The sequence below is a fragment of the Dendrobates tinctorius genome, unplaced genomic scaffold (genome assembly GCF_039654945.1).
Source record: "Dendrobates tinctorius isolate UK_male_01 unplaced genomic scaffold, ASM3965494v1 ptg000120l, whole genome shotgun sequence".
In the NCBI taxonomy this organism is placed as follows: domain Eukaryota; kingdom Metazoa; phylum Chordata; class Amphibia; order Anura; family Dendrobatidae; genus Dendrobates; species Dendrobates tinctorius.
The window spans coordinates 18,888,685-18,914,351 of NW_027361788.1; the positions used below are offsets into that span (position 1 = coordinate 18,888,685).

At 46.1% G+C, this 25,667-nt stretch overlaps 1 protein-coding gene across 4 annotated transcripts in view; it reads right to left on the bottom strand.

The window, feature by feature from the left end:
* The window catches only part of TMEM268 (transmembrane protein 268), a 94,164-nt gene that overhangs the window by 11,475 nt on the left and 57,022 nt on the right, over positions 1–25,667 (bottom strand). For 3 of the 4 annotated variants that reach the window (XM_073590830.1, XM_073590829.1, XM_073590831.1), the window contains exon 8: positions 9,015–9,200. In XM_073590830.1, the coding sequence (XP_073446931.1) occupies positions 9,015–9,200 (186 nt within the window). Of the gene's footprint in view, positions 1–9,014; positions 9,201–12,347; positions 14,562–25,667 lie in introns of those variants that run through there. The other variant, XM_073590832.1, reaches the window with a different exon arrangement.

Below are 25,667 nucleotides of genomic sequence, written 5' to 3' on the forward strand. Positions count from 1 at the left end.
CATCTGATACTACAGGATTTGAGTCCCTGGCTGCGTAGTGTGTTACTGATGGTAGCCTTTGTTACAGTGGTCCCAGCTGAATGCAGGTCATTCACTAGGTCCCCCCGTGTGGTTCTGGAATTTTTGGTCAGTCACGTACTTGCTTCTAGCACATGACTCGGGGTTGCGCCTGCAAGGGTTAATCTGTCTCTCACTCAGTCAGCATTCAACCTCTGTCCTCTGCTGCAGTGGGAGCATAAATCACACCCCGACACAGACCACACACCGTTTCATACATGCTGCCACCACTCACCGAAAACAAGGGCGATGAGTCCCGGAAATATTACTACTACTATCTGCAAATCACCAGGATCACACTTTAAGGCTATGATTCTTTAGAGCATACAAGGTTCAAACTTATTAAAGTTTTAGGCTTTAATAGAAAAGGTACAGTGCTTACAATAAAAAGGATATAAAAATGGAAATAAAAAGTGACATACAAATATGCAAAAACAGTGGTAAAATAAAAGAGAGAAAACTTACAGGAATATCGAACATTACATTCTGGTATTCTGTCCCTGAGGGAGGGAGAAATATGAACTGGATCACATCAGCCTAGCTGCCCCTCACTGTGAACAGGTTTCTATGTGTAAAGGCCTAATTTATAGATTTACGCTGGAGATCAGATTTCTAGACCAGCCTCTCATGTTAATATTCTAATTCTTGGTTTGTGACTGAATCATAGCTGTTTACTCATAAATACATTATTTTCTTCTGAACAGTATTTGTGTGATCTTTCTCATAGTAAAAAGTGTCATGGTGCAATTGGTGTCTCTCTTCAAATATTTCCACTTCTGTATGCTCTCAGGATGCCCCCTGGAGAGACTGGAGACTGCCTTTCTCATGATAACATATGTTGTGACCTGTATGAAGAACTGCAGTCAAAGGATAGATGTTAATCCACTGTCGGTCATACTTCCATACATATACATATTTCACTACATCTCCCTCCTCATGAATGTGCATGGGGGTTGACTTACAGGTCAGCGTGAATCTGGTTCCGCCCCACCTTGGTGAGATAAGCAGCAGTAAAACCATCAAATCCTTCCAATAAGTGATTACAGGGTCGTTTTTCATACCAAATGGCATCACCAGAAACTCAAACAGCCCGAATGGCGCTATAAAAGCAAACCTCTCCTGAGCTTCTTTGGTCAGGGGTATCTGTCAAAATCCCCTACTTAAGTCCATGATAGTGAGGTACGATGCTTTAGCTAGCTGCTCTAACAGTTCTTCTATCCTTGGCATGGGGTAGACCTCGCATGTAGTAAGAAGATTTAATTTCCTGTATTCTACACAGAACCGGGTAGTATGGTCCCTTTTCAGGACAAGAACCACAGGCGAGGCCCAGGCGCTCTGGGATTTTTGTATTACCTTCGGGTTCAGCATCTCCTCTACCTGTTCCTTTATGTGTGCCTTCACTTCTCCTGACAACCGGTATGCAGACTGTCTTACTAGGGGATTAGTACCAGTGTCCATGTGGTGAGTTGCAAAGTGAGTCCTCCCAGGCTTCCCTGTGAAAACTTCTGTGAACTTGCTGAGCACCCCCATCAGCTCAGACCTCCGACTGTGGGATAGTTCAGGGTTAAATGCTGCTGACTCAAGGGACTCCATATACTCGGTCCCAGCCCCCACATCTAGTAACAGATCAGCTTCCCTCTCTTCAGGCAGGCTACAGACAGGTAAGGCATCTTTCACACCAGTTTTTTTAATCCGGCGCCCTATGGCGCCGCATTGCTGGATCCAGCATAAAATGCGGAAAACGCATGCACCAGATCTGGTGCCCATAGGCTTCCATTATACAAAAAGCCGCATAACGCTGGATCCGGCATCATCCGGTTTTGAGCCGCAGACAAAAAACGTTACATATAATGTTTTTTTCCAGACGCTGCACCTTAACTTTTTGCCGGATCCGGCAAAAGTCGGACGCGCCACGTGTCCAAGCGGCGCCAATGTAAGTCAATGGGGAAAAAAACGGATCCGGCGAGACACATCGCCAGATCCGGTTTTAAGAATTTTCGCCACAGGGCGCTGGATTCAAAAAGTCTGAAGTGTGAAATTAGCCTAAGACACAGGCCTCCCTGTCATGATGAGCCTTCAACATATTTACATGGAATACTTTCTGATGCTTTGCATGCTTATCTAGGGTCACCACATAATTAACATCATTTAGCCGCTTGTGTACAGTGTATGGTCCCTCCCATGCGGCCTGTAGTTTATTCTATAACACAGGGACAAACACCCAAACTTTCTTCCCCTCCTCATAGGCCCTCAGTCTGGCATTACGGTTGTACCAGACCTTCTGATTGATTTGGGCCTGGGTCACGTTATCATGGGCTAGGTTGCTCAGTTTTTGCATTCTTTCTCTGAGCCGCAGTACATACTCGACCACTGGGATGCCCGTAGTTTTGGGGTCACCTTTCCAATAGTCCTTAATCAAATCAAGTGGCCCCCTGACCCTCCCATAAATCAGTTCAAAGGAGGAAAATCCTGTAGATGCCTGGGGTACCTCTCTGTACGCAAACAACAGATGGGGGAGGTACCGCTCCCAGTCTCTCATCAGTCTCCACCAGCATTTTGAGCATTTGTTTTAATTTCTCATTAAAACGCTTGCAGAGTCCGTTGGTTTGGGGATGATAGGCGCTGGCCACAAAATGCTGCAGGGAAGAGGCTTTCCATCAGATTGGACACGAATTGGGTTCCCTGATTGGTTAGCATTTCCCTGGGGAAACCTATGAGAGAAAACAGTCAGTAAAGCATCCGCCACTTTGTCTGCTCGGATGGAGGACAGTGCCACAGCTTCCGGATATCGTGTAGCATATTCCACCACTGTGAGGATGTACTTTTTGCCAGAGCTGTTAGGTATTGCAAGTATCCCTATGATATACACAGCCACTCGCTGGAAAGGGTCATTGATCACTGGCAGTGGTATCAATGGGGCTTTCTGTATATCCCCAAACTTTCCAACTCTCTGACAAACTACACAGGATCGACAGTAATTGGCTATATCTGTCCCCATCTTGGGCCAATAAAAGTTGTGTGTCAGGCGAGCTTTAGTCTTTTGTATTCCAAGGTGTCCAGCCAGAGGAATTTCATGAGGAATTCTCAATAATTGTTCCCTAAATGGATAAGGAACGACCAGCCACTTTTCACAGTCCCAAGGTTCTGTAGTATCCGTGGGGAGAGTCTCTTTATACAGTCTGCCCTGGTCCCAGTATCTTCTCTCTGTCAGAAACAGTAGGGGGTTGGTCTGCAAGACATCTGAGCTTCTCCAGACTGACATCTGTCCGCAGGACCTCCTGGAAGCTCTGTCAGTCTGCAGCCCCTGGCCTAGTGTGACTGCCAGTCTCTGGTCTGAAGCTGAGTCTTCAGTGTCGGTTATCAGGGACCTAGGTGGGTCTGCCATGTGAGGACGCTCCTGGGCCACAGTATGGTCCTGTTCTGGCCGTTGTATTTGAGCCTCATTCTTTCATTTCTGGGCCGCAGCCTGACTCCGAGTCACAGCTGCCACATACATACATTCCTGTGCAATGGTACCTTTTCCCTCCTCGCACGGGATCTCAGGTGGGTCACTTGCTTCCACCTTCTCTGTAGCATTTACTTGCAAGGGAGGGATATAGTGGGACACCATCCTCCCCAAGTCTGTGCCTAGCAACACATTGGTGGGAATAGCCTCTGATACTCCCACTTCTCTCAGTCCTTTCCCTGCTCCCCAGTCCAGGTACACACGGGCCATGGGCACGGCAGGGCTGACATCTCCAATCCCGGTTATAGACATAGTCTTTCCTAGTATCATATCTGCAGGGTTTACCATTGCTGAGCACACCAGAGTCACCCCTGCCCCAGTGTCTCGGAGACCAATGATGACTTTATTGCCAACAGTGACAGATTGACAGTTTTCATTGGTCCTTACATCAGAGCTGGCCACAAAGAGTGCAGATGGTGGTGACCAAGACGGCTTTGAGGTTGTAGCTGGGCGTTTCTCCCTATCAGGGCAGACAGCGCTAACATGTTCCAATTTGTTGCAGGAGAAGTATTGCCTAGAGAATGTCTATTCCCTGGGACCCTATAGGAGGAGGGCTTGAACAGCACTGGTGATCGGCCGGCAGAAGAAGAGGGGTCCCCGTTTGGCTTAGCTCCCATCCAGCTGAATCCTGATGGCTTTTGCACCTCAGGCATCCTGTTAGCCACATAGCAGTCAGCAATCTTTGTAGCCTGATCCGCAGTTTGTGGTTCCCGATCACACACAAATTGTCATACATTCATGGGGCACATATGAAGAAATTGATCCTTGACCATAAGATCCGTTAAGTCCTCAAAACTGTAACAGAAAGTCCCCTGATCTATTCGTGGAACATGGTCCTCAAGGTGCTCACGATATCTGCATAGCTGTTAGTTGATCCACTTTGTAGATTCCGGAACTTTCTCCGATACACTTCTGGGGTTAGGTTGAACTTCCTGATCAGGGCCTCTTTAATTGCCTCATAGTTCCCATCTAGCTCTGGTGGGAGGCCAGCATAAACTTCCAGGGCTTTACCTCTCAACCCTGGGGTTAGATACTGCACTCACTGGGTAAATGGTATTGCCTGCAGGTTTTTTCAAACCCCCGAAGGAAAGTATCTAAGTCTGTATCTTTCTTCATCACAGGGAAGTTTTCCAGATGTGGTTTCCTTGGATTTATGCCCTGGAAAGGGGGTCAGCTGCAGGAAGTTACCCCTTTCTATTCGAGCCATCAGAAGCTTGAAAGCTCTCTCGGCCCGGTCCTGGCGTTCTGCAGCCACTCTCTCAGGCTGGCGTTCTGCAGCAGTAGCCTGTCCATACTGTAGAATAAGCTGCATGCGCAGATTGGGATCACTTGTTCCCAGCTGTTGTAAGTTCATTTGTAAAGTCCATAGGCTCCTCAGCACTGGCATTACTGGCACTTCCAGAAGGTATCTCCGGTGCAAGAGCTGGCATTGCTGGGTCTCTCTGAGGTAGACTCTCTCTTTGCCCAGATGCTTCAGTATTTTGCTCTATGTCCTGCTCGACCAAGGTGCATACCAGCAGTTCCTTGGATTTGTCATCTGTCTCTGTTCCTCTCTACTCACAGAGGTCGGTCAGAGCCTCTTTGCTCTGCTTCTTGTACTGAGCTGCCATATCGACGAACAGCCCTTACCAAATAAAAGATAGAAAAGAAAAACGGGGAAGGGAAATTGTTTGCAAGTATGTCCAAATAAGCACTGAGTTGAACCTTGTAGAACTGGTGCACTCCTCGCAAAGATACCAATTCTTTAGTACAGGGCTTACACCATGCACTAATGCTCTAACAGAAATACACACATGGTCAAAATTGTTGGTACCCCTCGTTTAATGACAGAAAAACCCACAATGGTGACAGAAATAACTTGAATCTGACAAAAGTAGTAATAAATCAAAAATCTATTTAAATTAACAAATGAAAGACAGACATTGCTTTTTAACCATGCTTCCACAGAATTTTAAAAAAAATAAAACTCATGAAATAGGCCTGGACAGAAATGATGGTACCCTTAACTTAATATTTTGTTGCCCAACCTTCTGAGGCAATCGCTGCAGTCAAACGATTCCTGTAACGGTCAATGAGACTTCTGCACCTCTTGACAGGTATTTTGGCCCACTCCTCAAGAGTAAACTGCACCAGTTGTCTCATGTTTCAAAGTTGCCTTTTCCTTATGCCATGTTTCAGCTCTTTCCAAAGATGCTCAACAGGATTTAGGTCAGGGCTCATAGAAGGCCACTTCAGAATAGTGCAATGTTTTCCTCTTAGCCATCTTAGGAGTTTTTAGCTGAGTGTTTTGGGTCATTATCCTGTTGCAAGACCCATGACTTGCAACTGAGACCAAGCTTTCTGACACTGGGCAGCACATTTCTCTCTAGAATCCCTTGATAGTCTTGAAATTTCATTGTACCCTGCACAGATTCTAGACACCCTGTGCCAGATGCAGCAAAGCAGCCCGAGAACATAATAGAGCCTCCTCCATGTTTCACAGTAGGGACAGTGTTCTTTTCTTGATATAATTCATTTTTCCGTTTGTGAACATAAAACTAATGTGCCTTGGCAAAATGTTCCATTTTTGTCTCATCTGTCCATAGGACATTCTCCCAGAAACTTTGTGGCTTGTCAAAATGTAGTTTGGCAAACTCCAGCATGGCTTTTTTAGGATTTTTTTTTTTCAACAAAGGTGTCCTCCTTGGTCGTCTCCCATGAAGTCCACTTTGGCTCATACAATGACGGATGGTGTGATCTGACACTGATGTTCCTTGAGCTTGAAGTTCACCTTTAATCTGTTTAGAAACTTTTCTGGGCTCTTTTGTTACCATTCGTATTATCCGTCTCTTTGATTTGTCATCAATTTTCCTCCTGCGGCCACGTCCAGGGAGGTTGGCTACAGTCCCATGGAGCTTAAATTTCTTAATAATATGTGAAACTGTAGTCACAGGAACATCAAGCTGCTTGGAGATGGTCTTCTAACTTTTACCTTTAACATGTTTGTCTATAATTTTCTTTGTAATCTCCTAAGACAACTCTTTCCTTCGCTTCTTCTAGTCCATGTTGCGTGTGATACACACCATGTCCCCAAACAGCACAGTGAGTATCTGTAGCCTTCTATATAGGTCCACTCACTGATTCCAAGATTGTAGACACATGTGATGCTAATTAATGGACATACCTTCATTTAACATCCCTTTTGTCACATTATTTTCGGGGTGCCATCATTTCTGTCCAGGCCTATCTCATGAGTTTTATTTTTTTTTTTTAAAGTTCTGTGGAAGCATGGTTGAAAAGAAATGTCTGACTATCATTTGTTCATTTTCATAGATTTTTGATTTACTATTACTTTTGTTAGATTCAAGTTATTTCTGTCACCATTGTGGGTTTTTCTGTCATTAAACGAGGGGTACCAACATTTTTGACCACGTGTGTAATTTCTATCCCACCGCTGCCACCAATTTGTCATGTACCCGCTTCTAGCACGTGACTTGGGGTTGCGCCTGCAAGGGTTAATCTATCTCCTCTCACTCAGTCCAGCATTCAACCTCTGTCCTATGCTGCAATGGGAGCATAAATCACACCCCGAAACAACCGCACACCCCGTTTCATACATGCTGCCACCACTCACCGAATACGCAGGCCATGAGTCCCAGAAATATTACTACTATTATCTGCCAGTCACCAGGATCACACTTTAAGGCTATGGATTCTTTAGAGCATACAAGGTTCAAACTTATTAAAGTTTTAAGCTTTAATAGAAAAGGTACAGTGCTTACAATAAAAAAAATATAAAAATGAAAATAAAAAGTGACATACAAATATGCAAAAACAGTGGTAAAATAAAAGGGAGAAAACTTACAGGAATATCGAACTTTGCATTTTCGCATTCTGTCCCTGAGGGAGGGAGAAATATTAAATGGATCGCGTCAGCCTAGCTGCCCCTCACTGTGAACAGGTTTCTATGTGTAAAGACCTACTTTATAGATTTACTCTGGAGATCAGATTTCTAGACCAGCCTCTCATGTTAATATTCTAATTCTTGGTTTGTGACTAGATCATGGCTATTTACCCATGAATACATTTATTTTCCTCTGAATAGTATTTGTGTGATCTTTCCTATAGTAAATAGAGTCATGCTGCAATTGGCGCCTCTTCAAAAGAGTCAGAAGGTGTGAAATGTTTCCACTTCTGTGTGCTCTCAGGATGCCCCCTGGAGAGACTGGAGACAGCCTTTCTCAGGATAACATATGTTGTGACCTGTGTGAAGAGCTGCAGTCAAAGGATAGATGTTAATCCACTGCCGGTCATACATCCATACATAGGGGAGTTGACTTACAGGTCAGCGCGTATCTGGTTCCGCCCCACCTTGGTGAGATTGAGGGAGATTATCAGTGGTCTTGTATGTCTTCTATTTTCTTATTGTTGCTCCCACAGTTGATTTCATCACTTCAAGCTGCTTGCCTGTCGCAGATTCAGTCTTCCCAGCCTGGTGCAGGGCTACAATTTTGTTTCTGGTGTCCTTCGACAGCTGTCTTCACTATAGTGGAGTTTGGAGTGTGACTGTTTGAGGTTGTGGACAGGTGTCTTTTATACTGATAACAAGTTCAAACAGGTGCCATTACTACAGGTAATGAGTGGAGGACAGAGGAGCCTCTTAAAGAAGAAGTTACAGGTCTGTGAGAGCCAGAAATCTTGCATGTTTTATTTATTTTCCACCATAATTTGCAAAATAAATGTTTCCAAATCAGACAAGGTGATTTTCTGGATTTGTTTTCTCATTTTGACTCTCATAGTTGTGGTCTACCTATGATGTCGATTACAGGCCTCTCTCATGTTTTTAAGTGGGAGAATTTCCACAATTGGTGGCTGACTACATACTTTTTTTCCCCACTGTATGTAGATACACATTGCTCACAGGATGAGGGACTAGCCCCAATTATGAATTTTGAGGACTCCTAACCACCAGTTCACTATGTTGTTAGTTTTATGGCACTATGGACTAAAACTAAACTGGGCAGCATAGTACAGTGACAGATCTGCCTAAATAGCTTTACATCAATCATAGTCTTTGAAGGGGTTGTCCAACACAAACCCTTAACTGCTAAAGTCCCCCCATAAAATAACAAAAAAAATAACGAAAAAAAAAAAAATACAATATATGCTTACCTTGCCCTCCAGGTGATCATGTGACCATGTTATTTCATGTGACAGCTGCAGACAACCTGCTGCAGCCTGTCTGTATTCCATCAAAGCATAAATCCGCTCTGACAGAATAGTGAAGGCTGTAGCCACTGACTGTTGTGTCATGCTTGACTTCTGGGAGACATGTCACCAACTCATTGTAGAGATGCCAGTCCAGGAGTTAAGCCTATTGTGTTTATCTTTTTTTATATTTTATGTGGAGAACACCTTTTAAAAAAAAATAACATAAAACTGCAACATTGGATTAGTTTAGCATGTTACTTACTTCTGGGTGACTCTGTAGAATAAGTGGAATCTTTTTGTTACACAGAACAGGTTTGTGCCTGGAACCACTGGCCAGCAGGGGGCTCTCTTCTGTTGTATTGTCATTAGGACTAGTTTCTGCCAGTGAAGGATCAGCAGGAGTTTCTATGAAGATAAATAGCTGGTCCAGGAGCTTTCTCAGGTTACCCTGCATATATCAAAGACATAATACATGAATTTTCACCATCCACTGCAATAGTGAGTAGTATGTAGACATTCAACCACTCAATGCCGACTTTTATTCCCCATTGACTTGCATTGGGGTCGAGTTTCGAACGAAACTCCGACTTTTTTTTGCCCTAGTCGGACCAGTTTCATCTGAAACAAATTTTGTTTCATGAAACCCGATCCGACCAAAGTCGCTCAACTCTAATCACCACCTATGGTTAAAGGGGTTTTCATGGACTTCATACCGTGGATACTTCATCAATATCAGACATGTGAGGGACTGACACTCGCCACCTATTAGCTGATTAAAGGGGCCTTGAAGCGGCAGGACTGACATAACTTTCTATAGATTGTGCAGTTGCCCTGAATGGTGCTGCAGATCGCCTCCTCTATTTACTTTCCAAAAGGGAAAGCTGCAGCCCCATTCAAGTCCAGCGCACAATGCTCGGAGCTGTGCCGATTCTGGTACTCTGCAGCACCTTTAAAGAGAATCTATCACTAAGCTGAGAACAGCATGATGTGGGTGCAGGGAATCTGATTTCAGCGGTGTGGCACTTACTAGACAGTGTTTTGTTGTTTCAATAGAGTCAATGTTTTATTAGCAGGAGATTATTACTAAAGGAATCTAGTTGTCTTGTGCCTCCTGGTCTAACTCCGTCCTCACCACTGATTACACTTTAACTATATAGTTACAAAAACTGCTACACAAAAAGCTGCCAATCAGTGGTGTGGGCGGGGTTACAAAGGGCTCAGCATTCTGAGCTCTGCTAGATCTCCAGCAGAGAAAACTGTGATTCTATCAAAATGGCTGCATGCAGACCAGCAATTGACAAATAGTAGCAGGGCCGTATTTGGTGTTCATGCTGCCCTGCTACTGCCTACTGGTAAGTCAGCCTGAAGGTCCGCTCACACCGGCCAATAGCATCCGCTGATTCTATCATACAAGAGACTCGGATGCTATATTAAATTAATTTCTCCATCTTTTCTGTTGTGTGAGTCGGTGTATATCGGACTGCACGCTGATATCTGAGTAGAGTCCGATGTTTTGCATGCACCCATAGGCTAGTATGGGTGTGCGCCGTTCGATATACGCTGCCAATTGCATCATGCAGCAATTTTTTTTTTCTCATGCCAACTCAGCATGATAAAAAAAACACCAGTTGGCACTGTCCCATAGTATAACATTGGAGTGAGTGCTATCCCATGAAACATCGGATAACACTCGTTCAGGTTATATGCTGGTTACTCGCCAGTGTGAGCGACCCATGAAAGTGCCGATACCATTTAGATAGTAGTTAAGTTCCCCATACACACCAGACCAATGTCAGCCAAACTCGCCGATATGACCAGTTTCAGCTGACAGTCTAAGGGCGCCTGTATACAAGTGTATGATAAATCGTCTGTAAGGCTGGTTTCACATTAGCGCTTTTTAAGTGCACGCACGGCCGAGGGTAGCTCCGCCCCCGAGCCGGCTCTCTGCCCGGCGTGCCCGCCCCTTGCTTGTAGCGCCGCCTCCTAGCGCACAGCGGCGCCTGCGATCGGCGCACCCTATCTTTAGCATAGGGTGCGCAGATCGTGCGCAGGCCGTGCGCTAGTTGCGCTTTGACCTGCGCTGCGCACTTTTGACGGTGCGCCGTGCGCGCCAAAATCCGAAAAGTTTGATTTTGGCGCGCACGGCGCACCGTCAAAAGTGCGCAGCGCAGGTCAAAGCGCAACTAGCGCACGGCCTGCGCACGATCTGCGCACCCTATGCTAAAGATAGGGTGCGCCGATCGCAGGCGCCGCTGTGCGCTAGGAGGCGGCGCTACAAGCAAGGGGCGGGCACGCCGGGCAGAGAGCCGGCTCGGGGGCGGAGCTACCCCCGGCCGTGCGTGCGCTTAAAAAGCGCTAATGTGAAACCAGCCTTACATTCAGAAAACTCGGACAATTTTTTTCTAAGATTTTCATCCATATATCCATTTTTTACATCCGTAGGATGGATACATACAGATAGGACAGGATCAGAAATGATTCTTTCTTTGAGGTAAAACATTGCTTAAAAACAGGCAGGTTTGTTTTTGTGAGGCAAAACATCATCAGCTGCGATCCCCTGCTGTCCTATCTGTATCCTCTTTTGCTTCTCCCCCTGCCCAGGAGATGTGGTATGATCAGACCATGTTCCTGCACGGTCAGACACAGCCATTACACAGTACACAGCAGGGGCACATTTATAAGATTATCTCAGCACAGGAACATTTTTTCTTAACACATCCAATAGTGAACTTACTTTTATTCCAAGGTGTATTAATTAAAATTTACTATTTGTGGGACATCCCCCTTTAACCCTTTAACTCCCGAGGCTTTTTTCGATTTTTCGTTTTTCGCGCCCCTTCTTTCCAGAGCCATAACTTTTTTATTTTTTCATCAATATAGCCATGTGCAGGCGTATTTTTTGCAGGAATAGTTGTACTTTTGAACGACACCATTGGTTTTACCATGTCGTGTACTCAAAAATGGGAAAAAATATAATTCCAAGTGCGGTGAAATTGCAAAAAAAAGTGCAATCCCATACTTTTTTCTTCGTTTGGCTTTTTTGCTAGGTTCACTAAATGCTAAAACTGACCTGCCATTATGATTCTCCAGGTCATTACGAGTTCAGACACCAAACATGTCTAGGTTCTCTTTTATCTATGTCATGAAAAAAAATTCCAAATTTTGCTAAAAAAACAAAAAAAACAAAAATTGCAGTTTTCCATGACCCGTAACGTCTCCATCTTTCGTGATCTCGGGTTGGGTGGGGGCTTATTTTTTGTGCACCAAGCTGGCGTTTTTAATGATACCACTCTTTGGCAGATGCGATCTTTTGATTGCCTGTTATTGCATTTTAAAGCAATGTTGCGGCGACCAAAAAACGTAATTCTGGCGTTTTGTTTTTTTTCTCACTATGCTGTTTAGCAATCAGGTTAATCCTTTTTTTTTATTGATAGATTGGGTGATTCTGAACTCGGCGATACCAAATATGTGTTGGTTTGATTTTTTTTTTTTTAATTGTTTTTTATTTTGAATGGGGCGAAGGGGGGGTGATTTAAACTTTTATTTTTTTTTTATTTTTAAACACTTTTTTTTTTTTTTTTTTTTTACTTTTGGCTTGATTCAATAGCCTCCATAGGAGGATTGAAGCATGCCATATTTGATCAGCTCTGCTATATATAGGCGATGCTCAGATCGCCTATATGTAGCAGATTTACTGCATTGCTATGAGCGCCGACCATCAGGTGGTGCTCATAGCAATCTGCCGGCAACAACCATAGAGGTCTCTATGAGACCTCTGGTTGTCAAGGCAACATGTCGCTGACCCCCAATCACATGTCGGGGGTCGGTGATGCGCTCATTTCCGGTTGAGCACCAGAAGTATTAGTTAAATGCCCGCTGTCGGTGTTTGACAGCGGGATTTAACTAGTTAATAGGCGCGGGCGGATCTCGATTCCGCTCACGCCTATTGTGGCACATGTCAGCTGTTTATAACAGCTGACGTGTTGCGGCTTTGAAATGGGCTCACCACCGGAGCCCACCTCAAAGCAGGGGATACTTACCGCTGACATAGTATTACGTCAGCAGTAAGTAAGAGGTTAATGCTACATTCACACATCCATGAGTGTTAAAATCAACAAGAAACAGACCATTTTTTTCCCCGCAGATGTCATCCTAGTTGTGTCCAATTTGCTTTTGTGTGTGTAGAGGCACTTGCTTCCAAGCCAATAAAAAAAAACAAAACACATTTTTACTCAAGATTATCACTAAGCAACAAGTCTGTAATGCAAAATGGAAGCAAATATCACGAATCTCACTACAGCATCATTTTTTCAGCTGCGGTTTTTGCATCTTTTTAATATGTCATGTGAAAAAAGAAAGCTACTTTGTTTTGGAAACTTCCTGTTACTTAGCTTGGCTAAGACTTCAATGATGAAGTCATGTGCGGGTTACATGCGCTTTTATTATTATTATTTATTTATTTATATAGCATCATTGATTCCATGGTGCTGTACATGAGAAGGGGTTACAAACAAATTACAGATATCACTTACAGTAAGCAAACTTACAATGACAGACTGATACAGAGGGGAGAGGACCCTGTCCTTTCGGGCTTACATGCTACAGGATGGTGGGGAAGGAGACAGTAGGTTGGTGGGTTGCAGCAGTTTTGGTGTTGGTTGAGGTGATGTCTCCGGTAGTGGTGAGAGAGAAGGAGGTAGCGGAGTCATTGCAGGCTGTAGGCTTTCTTGAAGAGGTGGGTTTTCAGGTTCCGTCTGAAGGATCCGAATGTGGTTGATAGTTGGACATGTTGGAGCAAAGAATTCCAGAGGATGGGTGCTATTCAGGAGAAGTCTTGGAGGCAGTTGGGTGAGGAGCGAATAAGTGTGGAGGAGAGAAGGAGATCTTGGAATGACTGTAGATTACGTGAGGGAAGGTATCGGGAGATTAGTTCAGAGACATATGGAGGAGACAGGTTATAGATGGCCTTGTAGGTCAGTATTAGTAATTTGAACAGGATACGCTGAGGGAATGGAAGCCAGTAAAGAGATTTGCAGAGGGGAGAAGCGGAGGAGTAGCGAAGAGAGCGATGAATTAGGCGGGCTGCAGAGTCAAGGATGGATTGGAGAGGTGCGAGGGTGTTAGCAGGGAGACCACAGAAAAGGATGTTGCAGTAGTCGAGGTGGGAGATAATGAGGGCGTGCACAAGCATTTTAGTAGATTGAGGGTTGAGGAAAGGACGGATTCTGGAAATATTTTTGAGCTGGAGGCGACAGGAGGTAGAAAGAGCTTGGATGTGCGGTTTGAAGGACAGGGCAGAATCAAGGGTTACTCCGAGGCAGCAGACTTCCGGTACTGGGGAAAACGTGATGTCATTAATTGTGATAGATAGGTCAGGTAAGGAAGATCTGTGAGATGGAGGGAAGATGATGAGTTCAGATTTGTCCACATTGAGCTTGAGGAAGTGAGAGGAGAAGGAGGATATGGCTGATAGACACTTCGGGATTCTGGACAGCAGAGAGGTGACGTCTGGGCCAGAGAGGTAGATCTGAGTGTCATCAGCATAAAGGTGGTACTGGAATCCATGGGACTTTGAGTTGACCCAGGCCAAGGGTATAAATTGAGAAGAGTAGGGGTCCTAGAACAGCGCCTTGGGGGACTCCAACAGAGAGAGGGTGGGATGAGGAGGTAGTGTGGGAGCGGGAGACGCTGAATGTGCGGTTTGAAAGGTATGAGGAGATCCAGGATAGGATGAGGTCTTTGATGCCCAAGGAGGAGAGGATCTGCAGTAGGAGGCAGTGGTCAACTGGGTCGAATGCAGAGGACAGGTCTAGAAGGAAGAGTATAGAGTATTGTCCGTTTGCTTTGGCTGTAAGTTTTATTGCGTTTCTGCTGTGAAACACTTTTTATCTGAGGATTTTCCTAATCACATTCAGGTCTATGGGTAAAATCCACAAATAAAATAGATATTTACTGCAAGAGACATTGACATGTTGCAGACTTCAAAATCTTACCACACTTCAGTTTGGGGTTTTAGTCCAATACTTGTACTCATACTGTATATGGTCTTGTTCAGTTGGCTGTACTTTTAGTCCCTGTCTTGTCCTTGTACAACAGACGGCGCACTGACCTTATAATAATCTATTGTCAAGTCTGACAAATTAAGGATCATACCCACCATCAGTACATGAATACATCAACCAGTAACCATCAATACATGAATACATCACCACGCTTAAAACAGCGATCAATTGCAATGTCAGGTCAACCCTTGCCATATACAATATTATTGCATGAATATGAACCTGCAACTCCCAGTATGACCCTAAAAATGGTAAGGAGATGCTGGAAGTTGTTTCTACCCGACATCATCATAATGCGGCCATACAGGAACCACAGTACTGATGAGACATCGGCATTAGTGCTATTAAACAATTAAAGTATAACTGCAACTTTTTATTCTGAGCGGATTGGTGGGGTCCGGGTCCTGAGACCCCCAACAATCACTCAAAAGACCTTTTAGAATTGTAAAGCTTAGGACACAGGAGGCTATGACTTTCTACTGCATCTATACTCCACTTTGTGTATGCTCCTGTCGACTGAGCTGTGCACTTTTAAGACGTCTTTTGAGCGATTGATGGGGGTCTCATGACCTGGACCCCACCAATCTGCTGAGAATAAAAAAGTTGCATTTGTTGTTTAATTGTTTAATCTCACGGCCCGGATCTCTAACGATCTGCTCAAAATTAAAGTGCCTAAAACATTAAAAAAAAATCCTAAATTTTGATTATTCCTTAAGGTTCAGTTACATTGGAATCAATTATGCCTTGATAAACATGCAGCCAGTCACCCAATGAACAATGTAGTTTGTCAGATGAAATAATTTTTAAAGGAAATTTGTCACCACATTTGACCTATCAAAAACTATTAAAGGGTTCCCCACGCCCTCCAGCCGTGCAGCACTTGTATATTTGTTGCTAAATACCCTGCCTAACCAGCCCTCTAGTGTTTAACACCTAAGTACATGTTTAAAAAAAAAAGGCTGCATATTTCCCACCCTTCCTTTGTCTGTATCTTTTTTGCCTTTAAATATTATTTGTTATATTATTAAAAATTCTATAAAACCCATGGGGAAAAAAGTCTCTTTAAACTTTGCTTTTTGAAAGCTAATTAGCCCTTTGACTAGTCGATGAGGTGTTTGTTTCTCCAGCTAGTGGTCCCTCTCAGCATATTATCACATTTAAAGCACCATGGAATAAGAATATACAGTGGGGAAAAAAAGTATTTAGTCAGTCAGCAATAGTGCAAGTTCCACCACTTAAAAAGATGAGAGGCGTCTGTAATTTACATCATAGGTAGACCTCAACTATGGGAGACAAACTGAGAAAAAAAAAATCCAGAAAATCACATTGTCTGTTTTTTTTTCATTTTATTTGCATATTATGGTGGAAAATAAGTATTTGGTCAGAAACAAGCAATCAAGATTTCTGGCTCTCACAGAACTGTAACTTCTTCTTTAAGAGTCTCCTCTTTCCTCCACTCATTACCTGTAGTAATGGCAACTGTTTAAACTTGTTATCAGTATAAAAAGACACCTGTGCACACCCTCAAACAGTCTGACTCCAAACTCCACTATGGTGAAGACCAAAGAGCTGTCAAAGGACACGAGAAACAAAATTGTAGCCCTGCACCAGGCTGGGAAGACTGAATCTGCAATAGCCAACCAGCTTGGAGTGAAGAAATCAACTGTGGGAGCAATAATTAGAAAATGGAAGACATACAAGACCACTGATAATCTCCCTCGATCTGGTGCTCCACGCAAAATCCCACCCCGTGGGGTCAGAATGATCACAAGAACGGTGAGCAAAAATCCCAGAACCACACGGGGGGACCTAGTGAATGAACTGCAGAGAGCTGGGACCAATGTAACAAGGCCTACCATAAGTAACACACTACGCCACCATGGACTCAGATCCTGCAGTGCCAGACGTGTCCCACTGCTTAAGCCTGTACATGTCCGGGCCCGTCTGAAGTTTGCTAGAGAGCATTTGGATGATCCAGAGGAGTTTTGGGAGAATGTCTTATGGTCTCATGAAACCAAACTGGAACTGTTTGGTAGAAACACAACTTGTCGTGTTTGGAGGAAAAAGAATACTGAGTTGCATCCATCAAACACCATACCTACTGTAAAGCATGGTGGTGGAAACATCATGCTTTAGGGCTGTTTCTCTGCAAAGGGGCCAGGACGACTGATCCGGGTACATGAAAGAATGAATGGGGCCATGTATCGTGAGATTTTGAGTGCAAACCTCCTTCCATCAGCAAGGGCATTGAAGATGAAACGTGGCTTGGTCTTTCAACATGACAATGATCCAAAGCACACCGCCAGGGCAACGAAGGAGTGGCTTCGTAAGAAGCATTTCAAGGTCCTGGAGTGGCCTAGCCTATAGAAAACCTTTGGAGGGAGTTGAAAGTCCGTGTTGCCAAGCGAAAAGCCAAAAACATCACTGCTCTAGAGGAGATCTGCATGGAGGAATGGGCCAACATACCAACAACAGTGTGTGGCAACCTTGTGAAGACTTACAGAAAACGTTTGACCTCTGTCATTGCCAACAAAGGATATATCACAAAGTATTGAGATGAAATTTTGTTTCTGACCAAATACTTATTTTCCACCATAATATGCAAATAAAATGAAAAAAAAAAACAGACAATGTGATTTTCTGGATTTTTTTTCCTCAGTTTGTCTCCCATAGTTGAGGTCTACCTATGATGTAAATTACAGACGCCTCTCATCTTTTTAAGTGGTGGAACTTGCACTATTGCTGACTGACTAAATACTTTTTTTCCCCACTGTATTCATATCGTGTATGGTGTATGATTTCATTTCTTCTTCGCCTCATTGGGGGACACCGGACCATGGGTGTATGCTGCTGCCACTAGGAGGTTGACACTAAGTGAATACAAAAAAGTTAGCTCGTCCTCTGCAGAATGCACCTACTACTGGCTTCAGCCCGAACTAGTTCATGCTTAGGGTCCGTAGGAGGTACATGGGTCTGGTCTTCAGACCATAATTTTTTATTTTATTTTTTATTCTATTTTTTACTATTTTTTTCCAAGGATTACAGGGGTGACTGATCCATTCAAGGTTCCGATCTCCCCAAACCAACAACAGGCGGGAACGTGGAGTGTCGCCTCCACTTGCCCCCTCCTGCACCGTTGATAGCCATGCCTGAGCTTTATTTTAGTGGCGACAGTTCTCTTCAGGGCGCCGATCTCCCCGCACCAGCAACAGACGGGAACATGGAGTGTTGCCTCCATGTACCGCCTATTAAAGCCAGGCTACAGCCGGACAATAGCCCTGTCCTATCCTAGGAGACTGAACCCCTTGGATGTACAGAGGCACCGCTGGCGTCCGTGCGGCCCCCACTGCATCACCGCTGATAAAACCGCGGTGATGAAAGGTGGTGGACGTTCCCTCCTCACCTCCCTGATAAAGGGAGGATGGATTGAGGGTGCTTGCACTGTCCACTCTGTGCTGTTCCATGCATGTTTCTAGTTAAAGAAATGTATTTATGTTTTTTCGCTTGTCTCTGCTGCCATCTACTGGCCAGACCATTTAGTTCCTCGGTCTTTCCTTGTTCAGCCTATGGGGAGGGGCTTCTCTTCAGCCTCTTCTCTTCCTGTTTGCTCAGTCATCGGCAGACATCTTACCTGAGAGAACTGTTCTCCCTCATGAGCTGAGGAAGCAAAGTCTTTTGACCCGCAAGTAGCGACTCCAGAGACAAGCTCCATGCAAGAGACTCAATGTAATGTTTGAATCGTTATCTACGGAATAAACCAACATTGTTCTTCTACACAACGCGTGTATGCTTATCTGAGAAGCTGCTAAGGGTCATGTCTGCCTCGCTTATTGGATACACAAAGGTAGGAACTTCTCTCACTTACATGTCTGCATACCTTTAATCGCCATTAAGTGGGGACAGAACAGTCAAAAGACTAGCTTGCCGGCCCATACAAGTCAGAAGACTACTTTTAAAGCTCATAAGCAGCTAGAAAACCTTTATAGCCCAGCACCCCAGCTACAGATCTCCATCTGCCCCGTCTCCCTATGTGTAATCTGCCCAGCAACAAGCCTCGCACACCAGTCTGCCTGCAGCAGTGCACGTCTGGACAAGCCTAGAAGTAGCTCCACCACCTGCCACATCTTGCAATAACTCTGCTCGTACTGTTAATGAGGACTGTCTATGCACCTGCTGTTTCCTTCTGGCCACATCGCTCCTAAAGGCCTGCAGTACTCCATACCTCATTACCGCGCATCAGCGATCCGCTCTGGGAATCTCATCCGGGACCTCCCGCAGAGCCGCACAGCGATTTTCGGACCCCGATTCAAAAGTTGAATTTTTTAAAGAGACAGTACACCTTTATTCAAAATGGCCGAAAAAGACCTCGGACAGGTCCCTACTGCTGAAACAGTGCAAATACAACCTGATACCGTCCACGATGAAGCCCAGGAGGCAGACCCTACATCTCAAGCAGACCAAGTCACCCGACCAAAACGTTCTGCCAAACCAACTATAAAGGTGCTTGAAAACTATCACAATATGAAAGATGAGCTATGTGATCACCTGGAAGAACAGTGGGAATGCGTCACCTCTTATATGTCAAGACTCGAATCCTCATCAGGCAACGCCGCAAGCTTGCAATCCGTCATGGAGCGGCTGAACACCGCCCGTGAAAGGTACAAGAGACTATCAGCAAAGTACATCGGTCTTCTAAAAGATTTTAATTCTGATGAAGCTCTTCCAGACCTCAGTGAGGCGCTAGAGACGGACAAGGAGAGAGACGCCAAGGTCCAACATGCCATAAACAAGGCTGAACACCGTATCTCTCACCTGCAAGAAACCAGGTCACACCGATCGACCTCATCTAAACGTTCCTCTCGGTCATCCAGGGCATCGTCCTCAAGAAGTTCAACCATGAGCGACAGGATACTAGAGGCCCGCATAAAGGCAGAGGAATCCAGAGTGAGACGTTCTTTCACTGAGAGAGAAGCTAAGGCAGAGGCAAAAAGGGCAGAAGCAGACATGGAAGCAAAAAGGGCAGAAGTGGAAGCAAAAAGGGCAGAAGTGGAAGCAAAAAGGGCAGAAGTGGAAGCCAAGAGAGCAGAAGCAGAAGCGGAGGCTCAGCTGAAGATTCTTCGGTCATAGATGGAAGAGGAGGTCGCACTAGCTAAAGTGAGACTACTTGAGCAGGCGTTGATCCAAGGTCCTGATGCAGCTAACTTGCCACCACTGGAATCAGACGATCCAGTCAATCGCACGAAAGACTATGTACTAAACCAGCTACCTGTAGCAACCCCGGTCTACAGTACCGTCCAAGTCGACGACACCAAAACCTCCAACGTACTCCCAGAGATACCTTCTCAAACACAGTCACCACAAGATGGCAACCAAGTGTTTCCCGACCCACCTTTACAGCTCAAGCGGTATTCGTCAGATTCTTCAAGGGCTAAACCACAGCTCAACCCTGCAGCAACATCATTCTATCCGGGAACAGCTCATCCATTCACACCAGGCGGCCCATACGCCCCAGGGGCATCACGAGTCGTCGTGGCAACGAGTGGTGAGAAGTTGGATATGTCCGAGTTCGCCAGGTTCATGGTGAGCAGAGAGCTAATCAACACCAGTCTTACGAAGTTTGATGATCGTGCAGAGAGCTACAGGGCCTGGAAAGCAACCTTTAAGGCAGCCATCGCCAATCTCAACCTAACTGAAGAACAGGAACTTGACCTCCTGATAAAGTGGTTAGGTCCAAGCTCTTCAACCCGCATCAGGAGCCTCAGAGCGGTCCACGTGGGACAAGCAGAAGCAGGTCTCGCTGCCGCATGGCAAAGGCTGGAACGCACCTTTGGCAGCGCAGAGGCAATAGAGAAAGCCTTATTCAAGAGACTCCAGGATTTCCAAAAGATCAACCTTAAAGACGTCCACAAGCTGCAAGACCTAAGTGACCTGCTAATGGAGCTGGAGCTCGCCAAAAGAGACCCTCGTCTGTCTGGGCTGTGCTATCTGGATTCAGCCCATGGAGTAAACCCGATCGTGGTGAAGCTGCCATACAGCCTGCAGGAAAAGTGGGCAATGTCAGTATCAAGATACAAAAGAGTGAACGACGTTACCTTCCCTCCATTCATCCACTTCTGCAGGTTCATCGATGAACAGGCCCAGATGAGGAATGACCCCAGCCTCGACTTCCTAGAGTCCAACGCTTCGACAGCCGCACCAACTCCTGCGCCAAGGTATGAAAACACCACATACAAACGCAGAGACACTAAGAGAGCTGTGAGCGTTAGGAAGACCGAGCTACCGTCACCTGCAACGCCCACAGACGAACAGAACATCGTCTCATCACGAGATAAATCCTTTAATCGTGAATGTCCCATCCACAAGAAGCCACACTCGTTGACCAAGTGCAAAGGGTTTAGATCCAAAACCCTACAGGAGCGCAAGGAGATCCTCACAGAGCTCGGGGTTTGCTTCAAATGCTGCGCATCACTTGAGCACATGGCCAAGGACTGCAAATCCACAGTCAAGTGTGGGGAGTGCCACAGCGAAAAGCATGTTTCAGCCATGCACTCAACCCGAATAGCTAGAGACACACCGGCTGCAGTCACCACTGCTCCCGCTCCAAGTCATGGCGGGGAGCCACAGAATCAGACCGACACCGCCACAACTGTCTCCTGCTCATGCTCAGAAGTATGTGGAGAGGGCCGCATGGAGAAATGTTGCGCCCGAATATGCCTCATCAAGGTTTACCCCGAAGGACATCCAGAAAAGGCAATGAAGGTGTATGCCATCATAGACGACCAAAGCAACCGGTCCCTGGCAGGAGCCAAATTCTTTGAAGCCTTCGGAATTAGTGGACCATCAGAGCCCTACACCTTGAACACCTGCTCAGGCCGCATAGAGACTAGCGGCAGAAGAGCCCAGGGATTCATCGCTTCTCCTATCAACGGGAAGACTGAAATACCTCTGCCAACGCTAGCTGAATGTGACCAAATACCCAGCCATAGGAGTGAGATTCCTACCCCAGAAGCTGTACTTCATCAGCCGCACCTGAAGCACCTCGCAAGCGTCATCCCACCTATGGACAACAACGCGGAGATTCTACTCCTGCTCGGCAGAGACAACCTGAGGGTACACAAGGTGCGACAACAGTGCAACGGACCTGACTACGCACCATACGCCCAGAGACTGGACCTCGGATGGGTAGTCATAGGAAACGTGTGCGTTGATCGATCAGAAATCGACTCCTTCAGGACCTACGTCCATGGAGACGGACGCACAACCTGCCTAAGGCCATGTCCTCATCACTATGAAGTGAAAGAGAAGCCCCCAGACTCAATACAGCTGCCTGACATCGCTTCTTCTCTGCGTACCGACAACTTGGGAAGATCAGTCTTTCACATCACCAAGGACGACGATAAAGTAGCCTTGTCAGTGGAGGACAGAGAATTCATCGACATAATGGACCGTGAGTTCTCTAAGGACAAAACCGACCACTGGGTCTCTCCATTACCCTTCCGATCCACCAGGGTAAGACTGCCAAACAACCGAGACCAAGCTCAGAACAGATTCAACTCTCTTCAACGTTCAACGAACCACAAACCTGAAATGAGGGAGCATATTGTCGCCTTTATGGACAGAATATTTCGCAACAACCACGCGGAACCCGCTCCTCCCGTGAAGAAGAACGAAGAGTGCTGGTATCTGCCTTCATTTGGTGTCTACCACCCACGGAAACCGAACCAAATCAGGGTTGTCTTTGACTCCAGCGCCAAACATGGAGGCGTATCACTCAACGATGTCCTCCTCACAGGTCCCAACCTGACGAACAACTTAGTAGGAGTGTTGCTGAGGTTCAGGAAAGAACTCGTCGCCATCACTGCCGATATCGAACAGATGTTCCACTGTTTCCTAGTCAGGGAGGACCACCGGAACTTCCTCAGATTCCTGTGGTTCAAGGACAACGACACCAACAAAGAGATGGTGGAATACCGAATGAGAGTCCATGTCTTCGGGAACAGCCCTTCACCCGCAGTAGCAACCTACGGTCCTCGAAGGACCGCATCAGAGGGAGAGTCTGAGTATGGCACAGACGCAAGAGACTTCGTTGAAAGAGACTTCTATGTAGACGACGGGCTCAAATCACTGCCCACTGAAGAAGCAGCCATTGATTTGCTCAAGAGGACCCAAGGTATGCTGGCCCAGGCAAGGCTCAGGCTTCATAAAATCGCTTCAAACAGCCCGACCGTAATGAGAGCCTTTGATTCGGGTGATCACGCCCCTGGATTCAAGGACATTGACTTGGGGCTAGACAGCCCACCCGTGCAGAGGAGCCTAGGCATCAGATGGGATCTCGCAGCCGACTCCTTCGGGTTTCAAGTGAATTGCTCGGACAAACCGTTCACAAAACGTGGTGTCCTCTCCATAGTGAACAGCTTATTTGACCCGCTGGGGTTCGTGGCGCCCATCACCATACAAGGCAAATCCTTGTTGAGACAACTATCTGAAACTGTCAAGGATTGGGATACCCCGCTCCCCTCCGACAAAGAGAAAAAATGGGAAACTTGGAAACAGTCGTTGTGCGGATTGAACAATATTTACATCCCGAGATGCTACACCAAAATCTCCCTTGCCTCTAGCGGAAGGAAAGAACTCCACGTCTTTTCAGACGCCTCCACAGAAGCCATAGCGGCGGTTGCATACCTGAAGGTGATGGACGCCAGCGGGCAAAGCTACGTCGGATTGGTGTTCGGCAAGGCGAAGCTAGCCCCGAAGCCCGACCACACCATCCCCAGACTCGAACTCTGTGGAGCCGTCTTGGCAGTGGAAATTGCTGACTTCATACTACAAGAACTGTGTATCGAAATAGATGAGGTCCAATTCTACACCGACAGCAAGGTCGTTTTGGGTTACATCTACAATACATCGAGACGATTCTACGTGTATGTCAGTAACCGCATCGAAAGGATCAGGAGATCCTCCAAACCGGAACAATGGCGTTACGTACCATCGGAGCTGAATCCAGCAGATCTTGCAACCAGACCCATGTCTATATCTTCTTTCGTTAACTCTTCTTGGCTTACAGGTCCAGAGTTCCTGCTGAGACAGTCAGAAGAAGGTGTCCAGGAAGACTTCAGCATCCTAGATCCAGACAACGATCCAGATGTCCGAACTGAGGTCCATACCCTGACCACCAGTGCTGAGAAAACATCCAACCTCGGCTGCCAACGTTTTGAACGTTTCTCCAGCTGGTTAAGACTCGTCAGGACTGTTGCCAGGTTAGTGCACATCGCCAGATGTTATCGTGCAGACTTTAAAGACAAGGACTGTCATCGCTGGCATGTATGCCACAGACCTCTTTCTGCTGAGGACATCTCCCGTAGTGAGTCCCTCATTATACGCCACCTCCAACAGAGCGAATTCGCCACCGAATGGAAGTGCTTAAATAACAAACAGCAGATTCCATTAAGAAGCCCCCTCGCCAATTTAAACCCAGTAATGGACAGCTTCGGCTTACTGAGGGTTGGCGGTCGTTTAAGCCAGGCTCGTTTCGGTGTCGCAGAGCAAAATCCTCTCATCATTCCCAACAAACACCACGTTACAGTCTTACTGATCCGTCATCATCATGAAAGGGCTGAACACCAAGGCAGGCAAATTACAGAGGGCACTCTACGGTCTGCAGGCCTCTGGATTGTCGGGATGAAGAGACGTGTAGCACAAATACTTCACGATTGTGTGCACTGTCGCAAAGTGAGAGGAAAGCAACTGTGCCAACAAATGGCCGACCTACCTACAGATAGACTTTCCATGGAACCACCTTTCACCTATGTGGGCCTAGACGTTTTCGGACCATGGATGGTATCCACACGCAGAACTCGTAGCAGCCGTGCGGACAGTAAGTGGTGGGCTGTGCTATTCACCTGCTTGAGCATCCGAGCCGTTCACATCGAGGTGTTAGAGTCCATGGATACCTCCTGCCTGATTAACGCCTTGAGAAGATTCCTCGCCATCAGAGGACCAGTAAAGCAGCTGAGGTCCGACCGCGGCAGCAACTTCGTCGGTGCATGTAGAGAGCTGAACATCGACACCAAGCCAATCCAAGACCAGCTGGCAGACAAGGGTTGCACCTGGATCTTCAATTCTCCTCACAGTTCTCACATGGGAGGCTCCTGGGAGAGGATGATCGGAATCTCACGCAACATCCTGAACTCCATGCTAAAGGACGTCAACTCCTCGAGACTCACGCACGAGACTCTAGTGACTCTTTTAGCCGAAGTCTCAGCCATCATCAACTCGAGACCCCTTGTGCCGGTGTCAATGGATCCAGAGGTACCAACCATGTTGACTCCCAACATCCTTCTTACTCAGAAGATCGACAACGTGGTAATTCCCAGCGGAGACTTCACTCATGCCAACACCTACCAAAGACACTGGAAACGAGTCCAATATTTGGCCGACTACTTCTGGAACCGATGGAGGAAGGAATACCTTACCATTCTTCAAGGGAGAAGGAAGTGGCGACATCCCAAGCCGAATATCAAGGAAGGAGATCTGGTCCTCATGAAAGACCAGACCACTGAAAGGACTGACTGGCCTCTGGGACTTGTTACCAGGACACTGCCTAGCCAGGACGGCAACGTGCGGAAGGTGGAGCTGAGGGTCTTTAGGAAGGGTGAGACGAAGATCTTTGCGAGGCCAATCCATGAACTCGTCCTCTTACTGCCTATCGAGAGCGCCACTACGGGATGAGCGTTCTGCACCCGAAGTTTGGCCGTTTTTCTGATTTTTTGAACTTTAATTGTTGCATTTAACATGCCCTTTCTTTTAGGTTTATTATTATTATGGACAATAGTGGAATCCCCATAGTGAATTCC